This window comes from Brassica rapa, unplaced genomic scaffold (genome assembly GCF_000309985.2).
Source record: "Brassica rapa cultivar Chiifu-401-42 unplaced genomic scaffold, CAAS_Brap_v3.01 Scaffold0076, whole genome shotgun sequence".
NCBI classification, from domain to species: domain Eukaryota; kingdom Viridiplantae; phylum Streptophyta; class Magnoliopsida; order Brassicales; family Brassicaceae; genus Brassica; species Brassica rapa.
In genome coordinates, this window is record NW_022610021.1 from 20,782 (window position 1) to 35,373 (window position 14,592).

The 14,592-nt window shown below is 45.3% G+C and overlaps 1 protein-coding gene across 1 annotated transcript; it reads left to right on the plus strand.

The window, feature by feature from the left end:
* The first annotated feature begins 198 nt into the window (after positions 1-198).
* LOC117129727 lies at positions 199-14,256 on the plus strand. Its single transcript, XM_033283006.1, has 3 exons — positions 199-209; positions 2,242-2,244; positions 10,339-14,256. The coding sequence occupies exon 3, from the start codon at positions 11,386-11,388 to the stop codon at positions 12,574-12,576; it is 1,191 nt and encodes a 396-aa protein (XP_033138897.1). The 5' UTR covers positions 199-209; positions 2,242-2,244; positions 10,339-11,385; the 3' UTR covers positions 12,577-14,256.
* The last annotated feature ends 336 nt before the right edge of the window (positions 14,257-14,592 follow it).

Genomic DNA, 14,592 nt, shown 5'->3' on the forward strand with positions numbered 1-14,592 from the left:
ATTACGGATATAGCAATTCACACAGAGTTAGATTACGAGATGACAACTCGTAGTTTTCCTTCTACATCCATACAAAATGCCATCGGCAGCAACACGCCTTATAACCGCTACATAAAAACTAGACCATAAAGGTCTCACTAGAAAACTAGTCATAAGATCCTTAACTCAAAGACGAACTACGAAAGGCTTGATCCCTTCAACAAGGGTACGTAGGCAGCCGTCATAAGGCGCAGCCCCAATCTTATCGCGTTCTATTTTTAGAAGAGCGAGAAAACCATTTACCACTGACCTTTTCAACCATTAATTCCGCCTAACTCACCTTACTTGCCTAACTTGCTAGGCCACTCGCTAGAACCTCACGCTGTAAGCTCATGGTTCTAACGAGCTGGGGGGCTAACTGTTGGGGTCAAAATCGGTCACGACGGAATCAATGCCTGAAAGTCCGTAAAAGTCAGCATAACCGTTTTTACGAAAAGTAATCTTCGTAAAGATATCTTTACGAACAGCCTTGCAGTAAAATATCATCCAAATCTCAATCGAACCACTAAATACCGATTGTCCGAAGGAAACAGACATGTATCCAAATCGGCCGCGGATAAGCTCGAGTATGGAAATCAGACCGCGGACAAGCCAAGCTCGATCGATACGCGGCGACCAAGCATGCACACAGCTCGGTCGCTACGTAGCGACCGAGCTCAAGCCAAGCTCGGTCGCTACGTAGCGACCGAGCGTCCGTCCCGCTCGGTCGCTACATAGCGACCAAGCATCCGTCTCGCTCGGTCGCTACGTAGCGACCGAGCGTTCATCCCGCTCGGTCGCTACGTAGCGACCGAGCTCGAGCCAAAGCACGGTCGCTACGTAGCGACCGAGCAATCGTCCCGCTCGGTCGCTACGTGGCGACCGAGCTCGAGCCAAAGCTCGGTCCCTACATAGCGACCGAGCGATCGTCCCGCTCGGTCGCTACGTAGCGACCGAGCTCGAGCCAAAGCTCGGTCTCTACGTAGCGACCGAGCGATCGTCCCGCTCGGTCGCTACGTAGCGACCGAGCTCGAGCCAAAGTTCGGTCGCTGTGTAGCGATTGAACCTTTCCGAACGTCAATACGACACCAGTTCTTGCATTCTCGTCAAAACCTTCGAATGCTATCTCCCGAAGACCGTAGCAAGCTCAGTCCATGTTTCCTGCCATTCTAATTCATCGATCAAATTTCGCGGATTAGAAACCGCGGAAAACTCGTAGTAAACGTGTCGAGTCGGAAGACGGCCCAAAGGGACCTAAAACACGACTCGAGGCCCATCCTATGATTTTCCTAACCAAAAGCCCGTAAACCACAGACTGGTTTACGCTTGGTCCACAAGGAAGGATAAATGTCAAGTTTCCGCGGATAAATACGGAAGTTTTGAAGATAATTGTGAAGATCGGGAAAAATGGAATATCTCCATTTTTATGCTATGACGGCTTAAGGGCAGAAGAGTAAAAGCGTAAACCGACCTTGGAGCTAGTATATAAGGAGTCCTAGGCGAGGAGCAAGAGGGGGAGAACTTTTTAGATTCGGAATTCTCTGCACTTAGAAACTTTAGGCTTATTCTCGACAAGTTCGGTTTCTATGACTGGCACTCAATTACTAGACAAACTCGCCCAGGCAGTTCGATCTCTTGTCCATCTCTATCAATTGAACTACGTTCGGCTTGATCCCCGAAAGGGGTACGTAGGCAGCCTTTAACAAGGTTCAGTCCGAAATCAATCTAAGCCTTTTAGATATCTTTTTCGTCCTTTGTTATCGAGCTGCGACTCAACTAGGATTAGGGTTTTATGTTGCTAGAACTAGGTAACTCGCTGACGGTCCCTGCGGCCAAAGCCTTTGTATTCTCTTGTAATAATCGCAACGCTCTTACGCGGACTCGAAATAAGATCTACTGTTTTCTCTAAACTCGTTTGTTATCTTTTCATGATTTCCGCATATATTCGATCACTTGTCGTTGGCTCTCGCAGAGATCCGGGACCTCTGGGAAATTAGGGTTTTCCTAGTTTCCTTATTTAAACGGAAATCGACAGTGCGAATTTCGGTTCCCACATGAGTTTAGCAAAAAGTTTGTGCTCTCGTAATCGTTCCAGCACGGCTCTCAAATGTTTCCGATGAGATTCCTCGTCCTTGGAGTAGATCAGGATATTATCAATGAAGATGATCACTGATTCATCCAAGAAGTCCCGGAACACGCTGTTCATCATTTTCATGAATGCAGCAGGTGCATTGGTCAGACCGAACGGCATCACTACAAACTCGTAATGGCCGTACCTGGTCCTGAATGTCGTCTTCCAAATCTCGTTTGGCTCGATAGGAATCTGATGATATCCCGAGGCCAAATCGATTTTAGAAAACCACTTAGCTCCTTTCAGCTGATCCAACAGCTTGTCTATCCTGGGTAATGAGTATTTGTTCTTAACAGTTACCCCGTTCAACCCTCGATAGTCGATGCACAGACGCATGCTACCATCCTTCTTTTTCACAAAGAGGACTGGTGCACCCCAAGGGGAGCTACTTGGCCGTATGAACCCCTTGTCAAGCAATTCTTCCAATTGCTTCTTTAGCTCGGCCAGCTCGGCCGGAGCCATTCGATACAGACTCTTGGACAGCGGAGCTGTCCCTGGTTCCAGCTCAATCAGAAAGGGATCGGACCTATCAGGGGGGACACCCTGTAGCGCCTGAAACACATCCTGGAACTCGGACACCAACGAATCCTCGTGTGGGTCTAACAGAAAACCAGAACTGTCAGGCTCTGTAGTTGTAATTGTAGCCAAGAATGACTGACAACCCTGTTCCAGCATCCGAATTGCTCGAACTTCTGAAACCACTACTTTCTCTTGAGCCTGACACAGACCTTGGTACTCTATCGGGTGAAGTCCATTCTCCAATTGCACACAACCCTTATGGAAATCGAGAGTGGCTCGGTACTTTCCCAACCAATCCATACCGAAGATCACTTCTTGATTCTTTAGGTGGACACAGACCAGATTCACAGGGAAGACCTTTCCCTGGATCTGTACTGGGATATTCGACATGAGACCTAGTGAGTTCATGGCTTGCCCACCGGCCGCCCACACTATCCCAAAATTATCACCAGCATCCAGACAGAACAGACCCTTTCTGACCAGTCCCGGACTCACAATACTATGTGTAGCCCCTGTGTCGAAAAGCACATGGGTTTTTACCCCACCGACCATGAGGGTTCCTATCAGAGACCCCATCAGAATCCCCTAGACCATTCTAGGTTCCATACCAAGCATTACTACTTGAATGTAAAAAGTTAAATTTAGAAATTACCAGAGATCGAATCAAAAGATCCGCAAGCTCCGTCGTTTCATGACAGTTCATAGCCTTGGGACGCCTTGCCTGAGTCTCCATTGCTCTTTCCCTGACTTCCTTGCAGCTTGGGACACTCCGATTGGAAATGTTCTTGCTGGCCACAATGGAAACAAGTCATCGTACCGCTTCTACCAGACGGGTTCGGTCGAGGATAGTTTTGGAACACGCAGGTCACCCACCAGAGGTCCTACCTCCGTCCGCCTGGTCCCATTTTCTCTTTTTATCATTAGTCTTGCCCAATGGGCCAGACTGTGGCTTAGCCTTAATCTTAGCTTCTTCAGCCAAGTTAGACTCCAACAAAGCCACCCGTTCCACCAGTTCTCCGACGGTGTTGTAAGTGCGGATCGAGCAGTGGGTCTTCATTTCCGGCCTTAGCCCTCGGATGAACCTACGGACCTGGACTGACTCGTCATCCAGCTCTCTTCCAACGAACTGTCAGAGTCGGTTGAACTCTTCTTCGTACTCCCGTACGGTCCTGCGGCCTTGGACCAAATCTAGAAACTTAGCTTCCAGACAATCCCAAGCCTCAGCAGGAAAGTATTTGCGGTTAATTCAACTTCAAAATCCGCAAAAATTGTGAGACTTCCATTGGTGCGCTTGTCAACTGCAAGCCACCAATTATGCGCGTCCCCTTCCAGGAAGTGAACCGCAATGTCTCGTCTGTAATCCTCTGGACAGCGAGTTGATTGGAAGTTTCGGACCAGCCTACTCCTCCACTCATCTGCCACAACAGGGTCGGTACTACCTGAGAATTGCTTTGTACCCAATCTGGATAGATGTTGAAGCAAACTCAGATAGTCAACCTTCTTTACAGACCTTTCCGGTGGATCGATCTCGATCACCTCAACCGCGTCCACAGCTGGACCTGTAGCATTAGGTGTAGCCGTAGCTACATGTGTAGCTTGACCAACTGATGAATTCACTAGTGGAGTGAACAGCTGAGTCATAGCCGCCACCTGGTTACCCATTAATTTCATGGCCTCTAACAAGTCCTCTCAGGACAGTGCTGCGGGCATGTTGGCCGTTCCCTCGGCCCTTTTCTCACGCTGCACACCATCACTGTTAGCGTTCGAGGATTCTACTTCCTCGTCATTTTCCTGATGTTGCGGACCTTCTGGTTGCGTTCCCGTAAGATTGGCCTGGTCAGTCGGTAACACATCCCCGGTGTTAGTCACAGCCGGCTCGGTTGGTAACCCGGACGTATTAGATCCATCCGCGGCCGCTTGACTTGACTGACCGGCCATTTTCTTATTCCTTTGGGTCTTTCCCGATTTGCTTTTCCCAGCCTAAGGATTCAGACATTGTTAGTACAACATATACATAACATAACCGAGACAATTAATCCCTAGACCTAACTATCAAACCTCACCATGAGACTGAATCAGCTAGCTGCGTGTGTGTGGACTACATAACCCAACTATCCTAGAATCAAGCATGCTCTGATACCAACTTGTAACACCCGAATCCGGCCTCTCGACGAAACTGGACCCGTTTGCTACTTAATCAATCCTTTGCTTGTTTGATTCATTTTAAGTCTTTCATTTACTAAGCCATGTTCGAATCTGAGGTTCTAAAACAATTGAACAGATAGCACAGCGGAATATAAATGTATATAAAATGTATTACTTAGAAACTATAAAACCACAACTTCTTAATCGTTTCATAGACAATCACTAGTTCATCCCTAGCATCATCTAACCACACGTTACACAGCCTCTCACTGACCGAGCCTTCACGGCTCCTTGGCTTGACCAGAACCATCCTTAGTTCCTGAAACCACAACCAGATAAGCATTAATCTTAATCGAGAATAGAATTGGTCGATTCTACAATGCTTGGCTTGGTTCCTAGAACATAGATAAACCTCGGACATTATACTTATCAAAAGATATGAACCTGCCTAACGAATCCTAAGTCATTCAACCAACCACCCTTTGACTTAGAATCAGATAGACAGTCCAGAATAGATAAACAGAACACACGAACAGTCCGGATCGTCCCGAAGACCAATCCGTCCATCCAGATAGAATCTAGGTGCGACCGGCCTAGATGAAGTCCAGATCAAAGGCCCAACGGACTTCCTTACCTGATCCGGCCTTGGGCCTGGTCCAACGGACGAGTAAGCCTCACGCCCAATCCGGTTAGGCCAAACGGCCGATCGGACCTTTCGACTCTTACCCTGGCTTAGACAAACCGTGTAATAATCTGGACGGACAAGACATGGTCTGATCCCTAAGGAACGGACACGACCTGTCTCAATAGGCACCGTTTAGAACATGCACCCCTTTGGTCCTTGGTACCTCTTGGTCCTCGTACCTCTTGGTCCTCGTACCTCTTGGCGTCCGTAACCCTTGGTTACTTACACCCTTTGGCAACTCACAACCTTTGGAACTCGTGACCTTTGGTACCTCTCAACCCTTGGTAACTCATGACCTTTGGCCACTCGTGCCTCTTGGGACATGACCAAACGTTTAGCCCAACCGCCCAGTCTATGGTGCGATTCGAACCGACCGTCTAACCGACCAGCGTCTAGGTTAGCGGTTTGGTTATGACCGACCAAGTCTAGGGACGTGTCCCTTGGACTGAACCAACACAACCCTTCGTGTATAATCAGAAAGAAGAGAAAGGGCCGGATAGAAACAAGAAGAGGAGAAGCGGTTAGGTCTAATGGACCGACCAGAGCCACGGTGCAATCACAAGGACCGTCTGTTCGGTCTGATGGAGCCATAGCCCACCACGTACCTTCTGAACTGTGTCAGGGTTCTCCATGCTCTTCTCCTACTCTCGGTCTCCCATACTTGATCGGAGGTTGCCTCACAAACGATCAGATCGCCGGAAACCTAACCACCACACAATCAGCCAGCAGATGGGCACAATCGGCCAAGGGTTACACCCTCTCGGCCGCATGCGCCCTTTCGCCAATACCGCATGGGTTTGGGTCGGACAGAGGCCCAAGGCCTTACCCAATCCCTCTGGACTTAGCCCACGGCCTTGTCCCATGCCCAATTGGTCCATGGCTTCATGGCCAGACCCCCATGGCCTGCCACCAGCCCGGACCCGGACCATCGGACCGAAACACGAAGAGTCCGTCCAGCTGAGATGAGCTGACTCCCAGCTGCCTCAGCTGAGTGAGCTAGTAGTTCAGCTAGTGGAGCTGACTTAGTAGTGGCCGAGCTGGAGTGAGCTTAGCCTAACTCCGTTGAGCTGCTCGAGCTACTTGTTCCATCCGTCCAGCTACCGTCTTACTCTTCCTAGCTGACTCTCGACTTGTATAAGGTTAAGTCTAAGTTTCCTTACGTCCTTAACCTTCTTATCTGGCCATGGAACGCTTGTCTTGATGTCTTTAGACTGACTAGTACGTTTGCTCGAACCATGGCCGTCCCAATGAACCTATTCAGGATCTGGGATGTTACAGGGTCACCAGCCCCTACAACCTCCTTAGTGGCGATTGTGACCAAAAAGGCCTCACAACCCTTCTCAAGCATCCGTTCCACTTGGACTGCTGATATCACTAAGCATCCAGAGGTCGGACGAATACCTTGGAACCTGATCGGGGGTCCACACCCACTCTGAAACTGCACCCTTCCTCTGTGACCGTCCAGAGTGGCCCGGTTCTTTCCAAGCCAGTCCATGCCTAATATCACCTCATGATTCTTAAGGCAGACCACAACCAGACACGGGAAGCACGGTCAACGTAATCTTCCGCTACACTCTTAAGCGGATGAGCATCAAACTCGGAGAAGTTATTCCGACACCAAAACCACTCACGGGTTTTTCAGGCGAAGTATCGATGACTCTTGGATCGATCCAGTTGCCAGTCATGGCCAAGGAGATCACGAAAATCATCGAGTTCGCGGTAGTCGATCATCCCGATATCTACAACGTGATCATTGGAACCCCATTGCTCAACGCCATGCAGGCAGTTCCGTCGACCTACCACCTGGGTCTCAAATTCCCAACCCCAAGCGGAGTTGCGGCTATCTGGGGATGCCAAAAACAGTCGCGGCTATGCTTCCTCGCAGAGCACAAGTTAAGGCAAATCACGACTTCTGCAGCTGCAAACGGCAAGCGCACGAAGATAGATCGATCATCGGCCAAAAACGCCCCAAGGAAAGACGAATTAAAATCATCTGCCGACGCAAACGCATCGGACGTCGAAACTCAACACGAGTTCGAAGTCCACGCTACAATTCAACCGGAACATCTGGAAAATAGCGTTAACCCAGCCACGATCGACATGGTCAAGGCGGACATCACGACATCTACCGCCGAGTAAAAACACTCACGGCATGAAACAGAACTACGAGATGGCTTGATCTACGTAGGCAGCTCATCAAAAGACGAGTTCAACTATCCCCCTCTCTAAAAAGGGGGGGGGAGAGTGGGTGCGTATACTCGTATACTCCCACTTAGAAAAATCTTCATCATTATAATCGAGTTTTTAGAAACTTCAAAAACTTTTACTGCAATATACGTTGCTCCGCTTTATCGAAAAACGTTTACGAGTCAGTTAAACACAAGAAACTTTCAGGACACGCCTGGAAACATTAAGACTCTTGTCTACGGCCTCATCCGGCCCAAAATTCGTAAAATTATCATCTTTCAAACATTCAAAGATACATGTATAATCTTCAAAACAACTGCGAGACGTCGCAAAGTTAAAATTCGAAGATAATACGAACAAATTGTCCGAACGCGACCACCAAAAACCTTACACCCCGTTCGTCGATTGGCCCCAACGAACACGCCAGCCGTCTTAAACAAACACAATTCGATCATTCTTTTGATCTTCAAAAATGTCCAACACAAGGACGAAAGCGCGCTACAACAAAAATCCAAAATTTTGGTCCAGCGCTTCCAGTTAACTCTGAGAAGATGCTTGATTCGTACCATACAAGTCATATAAGCCGAGAACCTATCGCGGACTTTAAATCGGTACGAGTCAGGAAGAAATCGCAACAGGAAAAATGATAGCCGGCTAGTCACCGCACAAACCTTAACCGAAAGTAAACCTAGGTCTTGCCCTAAACCCAACGCTCTTGTCTCAAACATCTCAAGACATGATATCTAAAAGATACGAGATCCTAAAACCATGTCTCTCCGTTCGCATCTCGATGTTCCTGAAAATCGTAAAGATAGGTAATTTTTTACGAGAATCAAGAACGAACTAACAGATCGAACGTCTAATCGGAATTAAATGCGAGACGACAACTCATATTTACTTCGACCCTATTCAGGAAAATTCGAAACGGAACATTCATCATATAAATAACCCCGTAAAGCGGTAAGGGGATTCAAAGCCACCAACGGCCAGTCCCGAAAAACAATAAAAATGGCCAAAATAGGCCCATACAAATCTCTCGGCCACACTCGGCCACAGACATAAAATACAAAGAGGAGCATCTTTCTTTCGATAACTACTCCACCTCTCATAATCCAAAGTCAAAGTCCCCGGACAACGAAGCACCGAACGCATCCGCGGGACGATCCACTTCCTCGCCACCGTCAGGAAACCCGGTCGGAACCTCCTCGGTATCAGGGGAAACCGGGATGGAATCCCAGAACCCTTGAATCCACTCATCGATCGAAGGGATGAGCGCCTCAGCGTGGGCACGTTCGTTCATGCCGCTCTTCATCAAGCTCATTTCCTCCTGGAACACATAGTCATCGGCTTGCGTCCTCCAAAGACTTTCGACTGAACCGCGGCACTCACGGAAATCACCCACCAAGGTAAAGGTGTTCTTGAGGTTCCCATACTCATCCTGGAATTGAGAGGCACGAGTCTTCATCACCTCGACGATTTCTCGTTTGCCTTTTCCGCCTTACGGACAGCCTGCGCATGATCACGAGTAAGTTGCGCTTCTCGCTCCAACATCTCGCCTTGCACGCAAGCAAGATCTCGTTCCGCTTTCTCCGCTTTAAAACGATAGACCATTGCCTCCCTATGGCTCGCTTCAATGGCCGAGCCAAGCAAGTTGAGGCCCTGCGAAACCAGTTAACGCATTGTAAGCATAAAAGGATCCTAGGCGATCACAAATATTTTCGAAAAAATCATACCCCATTGATGATTCAGGACCCTTCCGCGATGACTTTCGGCCTTGCCGACTCTTTCGCAGGTGGAGGAGCATCAAAACCCGGTGGCAGACCAGCAAAGAAATCATCGAAATCCGGAATAGGGACCTCGCTCGAGCCACTCTCGTCGCCATAAGCAAGGTTCGGATCCCATCCTGGAAGCATAGAATCATCCATCAAAAATTCTATGTCGCCAAGGTCGATATCCTTTCCCTTCCAAGAACTCGACTCCGGCATAGCTGCTGGAGCTACAACGGGATCCTGGTCGTCAGGTTCGGAGTCGCTTCCCGCGTCCGCAACCGAGGCAGGACCAGGATGCACGAACCTCAGTGCCTTCCGAATCCTCTTCGGCGTAAAGGAAGTCCAAAAGAAGGGACCATTCCTAAGAAGATCCCTCACCGCAATGATGTCCTCGGGGAACGGAGCAAGAGGATTGATGAAAGGATGATCGTTCGGTAACCTCCAGAACAGTGGATTGCAACTCTCTTCGATAGACGCAGCGTCTATACCACTACAAGAAAGAAAGTCTTTTCTGACCGAGCTTCCGACCGATATTTTTTTGGTCGGAAATTTCCGACAGATTTCCAACAGAAATCTGATATGGTCAGAACTTTCCGACGGCTACAAAGTCGACAGAAATCGGTCAGAAATTTCCGACCGTTTTCCGACGAAAATAATTTAAAATATTATCCGTCTGAAATCTGTCGGAAATTTCCGACCGAACGTAGTCGTCGGATAGCAGTCAGAAATTTCCAATTTGGAAATCGGTCAGAAACGGTCAAAAGTGGTCAGAAATGTTTCTTTAAATACCACGACGCCGGTCCTGGCTCATTCACAGATTCATCTCTAAAAAACAATTCTCTACAATACAAAATGTCTTCCTCAAATCATAATGAATATTTTAGGTCTTGGATGGATCACAATCATCAAGATCCATCTACTGGACTTTTGACAGAAGAATTTGCGGAAGGTCTTCAACAATTCATGTCATTTGCGTCAAACCAGCCGAGGACTTTGGAAACGGGTAACATGTACTGTCATTGTCCAATTTGTCAAAATCGTAGATTTGGTACAGTTAGTGGTGTATGGAAGCACTTATATAGTAGAGGATTTTTGGCGGGTTATAAAGTTTTGTATTCGCATGGTGAAACTGATTCTATGGTGAATTTCGGTAGTGCTAGTGAAGAAAATAACATGGGGGGGGGGGGGGGGGGGGGGAACAACAAGGTGGCTTAGATGAACATATAGGAACTGTTCAAATGGTTAAAGATAGGTATAGAGTAGAGGAACCAAACTTTGAAGCGCATAAATTTTATGATATGTTAGATGCAGCAAAACAACCGTTATATGATGGTTGTAGAGATGGTATTTCACCTCTTTCAGCTGCAACAAGGATGATGTCTATTAAAACAGATTATAACTTAAGCGAAGATTGTGTTGATGCGATAGCTGGTTTTGTGAAAGATATATTGCCGGAAGAGTAGAGGAACCAAACTTTGAAGCGCATAAATTTTATGATATGTTAGATGCAGCAAAACAACCGTTATATGATGGTTGTAGAGATGGTATTTCACCTCTTTCAGCTGCAACAAGGATGATGTCTATTAAAACAGATTACAACTTAAGCGAAGATTGTGTTGATGCGATAGCTGGTTTTGTGAAAGATATATTGCCGGAAGATAACCTTTCACCAGCTACCTATTATGACATACAAAACTTAGTTTCAGGGTTGGGTTTGCCCTATCAAATGATAGATGTTTGCATCGACAACTGTATGCTATACTGGAGAAGGGATGTTGATCGTACTAGTTGTCGATTTTGTCACAAACCACGGTTTCAAAAAACAAGTCGAAAGACTAAAATCCCGTATAAGAGAATGTGGTACTTGCCAATAACAGACCGACTAAAGAGGTTATACCAATCCAAACATACCGCCGATGCTATGAGATGGCATGGTGAACACAACAGCAACGGAGAAATTGCTCATCCATCAGACGCAACATTTTCAGTCAGTGTATCCTAGTTTTGCATCTGAGAGAAGAAATGTTTACCTTGGATTAAGTACGGATGGATTCAACCCGTTCGGAAGCCATGGGAGACAATATTCTCTTTGGCCAGTTATTGTAACACCATACAATTTACCTCCATCATTGTGCATGAAACGAGAGTTTCTCTTTCTCACAATTCTAGTTCCTGGTCCTGCACATCCTAAAAAATCCCTTGATGTTTATTTGCAACCATTGATTCATGAGTTGAAAATGCTACGGGCCGAAGGAGTTGAAGTGTATGATATATCTGCTAGGCAGAATTTTATAATGCGTGCAGTGCTTATGTGGACCATAAGTGACTTTGCCGCATACGGAATGTTATCTGGATGGACAACACATGGAAGATTAGCGTGTCCCTACTGTCAAGATAACACAGATGCGTTTCAACTGAAGAATGGAAGGAAGACATGTTGGTTTGATTGTCATAGACGATATCTACCCCATGACCATCCGTATCGAAAAAGCACCACTTTGTTTACTAAGAACAAAAAGGTGTTTGATGGTCCGCCACCAGAAATAGATGGAAAATCTATCCTGACTCAACTCAGAGATTTTGGTGTGGAATCAACAGCTAAATATGGGGGAAATGGGCATTATCCAGTTTATGGATATGGCGAACATCACAACTGGCACAAGAAAAGTATTTTTTGGAAGTTGCCGTATTGGGAGAACCATCTACTTAGGCATAATTTAGATGTGATGCATATAGAGAAGAATATATTTGACAACATCATGAATACCATTCTCAATGTCAAGGGAAAGACGAAAGACAACCTGAAGTCCAGATTAGACTTGCAAGATATATGTGCCCGAGAATCTCTTCACGTGGATGGGAGAGGAAGACTTCCAATGCCTATTTATCGTTTAGATGCAGCTGCAAAGCAAGAGTTCTTCGACTGGATTATAGATAGCGTCAAATTCCCAGATGGATATGCGTCAAATCTAAGGAACTGTGTTAATCGCGAAGAAGGAAAGTTTTCTGGTTTGAAAAGTCATAATTGTCATGTCATGATGCAGCATCTTCTCCCATTTTGCTTCGCTGGTCTTCTTCCAAAACATGTACATGAAGCAATAGCAGGTAAATTTAGTATTTAATAACTTCTTCACCTGTTACATAGTATCTTTTCATATCTAACATAATTTTTTCTTTGTTACAGGAATAGCAGCTTTCTTTCGAGATTTGTGCTCGAGATCATTAACAGCAGATGATATTAGAAACTTGAAAGAAATGATTCCGATAATCCAATGCAATCTCGAGAAGATTTTTCCACCTTCCTTTTTTGATGTTATGGAGCATCTTCCAATCCATCTCGCTCGAGAAGCAGAACTTGGGGGCCCGGTTCAATATCGATGGATGTACCTGGTTGAGCGTTCTATGTATCATTTCAAGCAGAAAGTGAAAAATTTAAGCCGAGTTGAGGGTTCTATTGTTTCACAAAGCATCAATGAGGAAACATCCCAGTTCGCTGCTTACTATTTTGCCCCAGAAGTACAAACTAAAAGTCGAAAACCATCAAGACATGATGATGGAGGGCAGAGAACAGTTTATCCCGTCGAGGTGCCTACCATATTTTCCCAAATTGGTCGATTAAGTGGAAAAGGAAAAAGTAGAAGACTCACCGAACAAGAGCACATGCACTTACATAAGTACATTTTAGCAAACTGCGAAGAAGTAATGACATACGAAAGGTAGTTATGTTTTAGTATGATATATTAAGAATCCTATTTTGTAAATAAATTTGTAACTAATTATGATTTCAATGGCAGGATTTACATGGAGCAAATAAGGGGTGCATATCCGAATTACACTGAAGATCAGCTTTCTGCACTAAAAGAAAACGAGTTTGTAAATTGGCTAAAATTCTATGTAAGTTTTTCAAATCTATTCTCTATTACTTCTGAATTTTTGATCTTTTGTACATGGTGCATTACTTAAATTTGTGACTACTATGCAGGTAAGGTTTCTCTTGTCTAGAGGAGATCCTATTCAGCCATGGTTAGAGGAGTTGGCCCTTAGTCCCAAATTTGTTGCTGTGTCGTACCCGATGTATTGCACGCGTGGATATGCTTTTAAAATTTTCAGCGAAAACACTACGCAGCCAACTATAAATCATGGTATATCTGCTAGATCTGGCGAAGTAATCTACTATGGTATTTTGCGTGAGATATTGGAGATTCACTATCCGGGGATCCTTAATTTGAGGTGTGTTGTCTTCTTTGCTGATTGGTACAACCCGATCGTTGGATATGGTGTACGAATTGACGAGTTTGGAGTAACATCAGTTCATTCCAGAAGAAGTCTTGCAAACTATGATCCGTTCATTCTGGCTTCACAAGCTGATCAAGTAACTTATATTCGGTATCCTCGTGTGAGGAATAAACAAGACCCTTGGGTCACCGTGACCCATATAACTCCACGGGGGAAATTGGAAGGAGTTTCGGATACGGCTGCGATGCAACAATCCTCGAGCAGTGCCATAGGTGATCTTCATGTTGATGGAAGCGAAATCGATCTTGTTGTTGATTTTACTGGTGTAGGTGACAACGAAGTATTCTCAGATTCGGAGTCGGAGAAAGGAGAATTCAACGAAGACTCGGTTTCTTCAGAATATTCATCTAATTCGGATTAATTAAAACTTTTATAAGTTAGAAAGATATTATATATTTTGTAATGTTTAAGAGAAAATATTTTTTAGTAAGTCTGAGTACTTTTTAGAAATTTTTTTCATATGTTTTATTTTATTTTAATGAATGTTTCAAAGCGGATTTTTTTTTTTAAAAACAAAATCTTCAATATTTTTTAAAAACTTTTATAAGTTAGAAAGATATTATATATAGAGAAAATATTTTTTAGTAAGTTTGAGTACTTTTAAATAAAATATTTTTCATATGTTTTATTTTATTTTAATGAATAATTCAAAGCGGATTTTTTTTTTAAAAAAAATATTCAATTTCCGACGGATTTCTGACTGGCTTCGGTCGGAATGTTCTGACCGATTTCCAACCATTATGGCGGTCAGAAAGCTTTATATATAAATCCAGAAACGCATTAACCCTAATCCGTATCCTCCCCCTCTCGACGAAATCGCCTCCTTGTTTCATCCCCGTCGA

Coding starts and splice junctions, on each gene's coding strand:
- LOC117129727 (XM_033283006.1), top strand. CDS start 11,386: ATGGTGAACACAACAGCAACGGAGAAATTGCTCATCCATCAGACGCAA.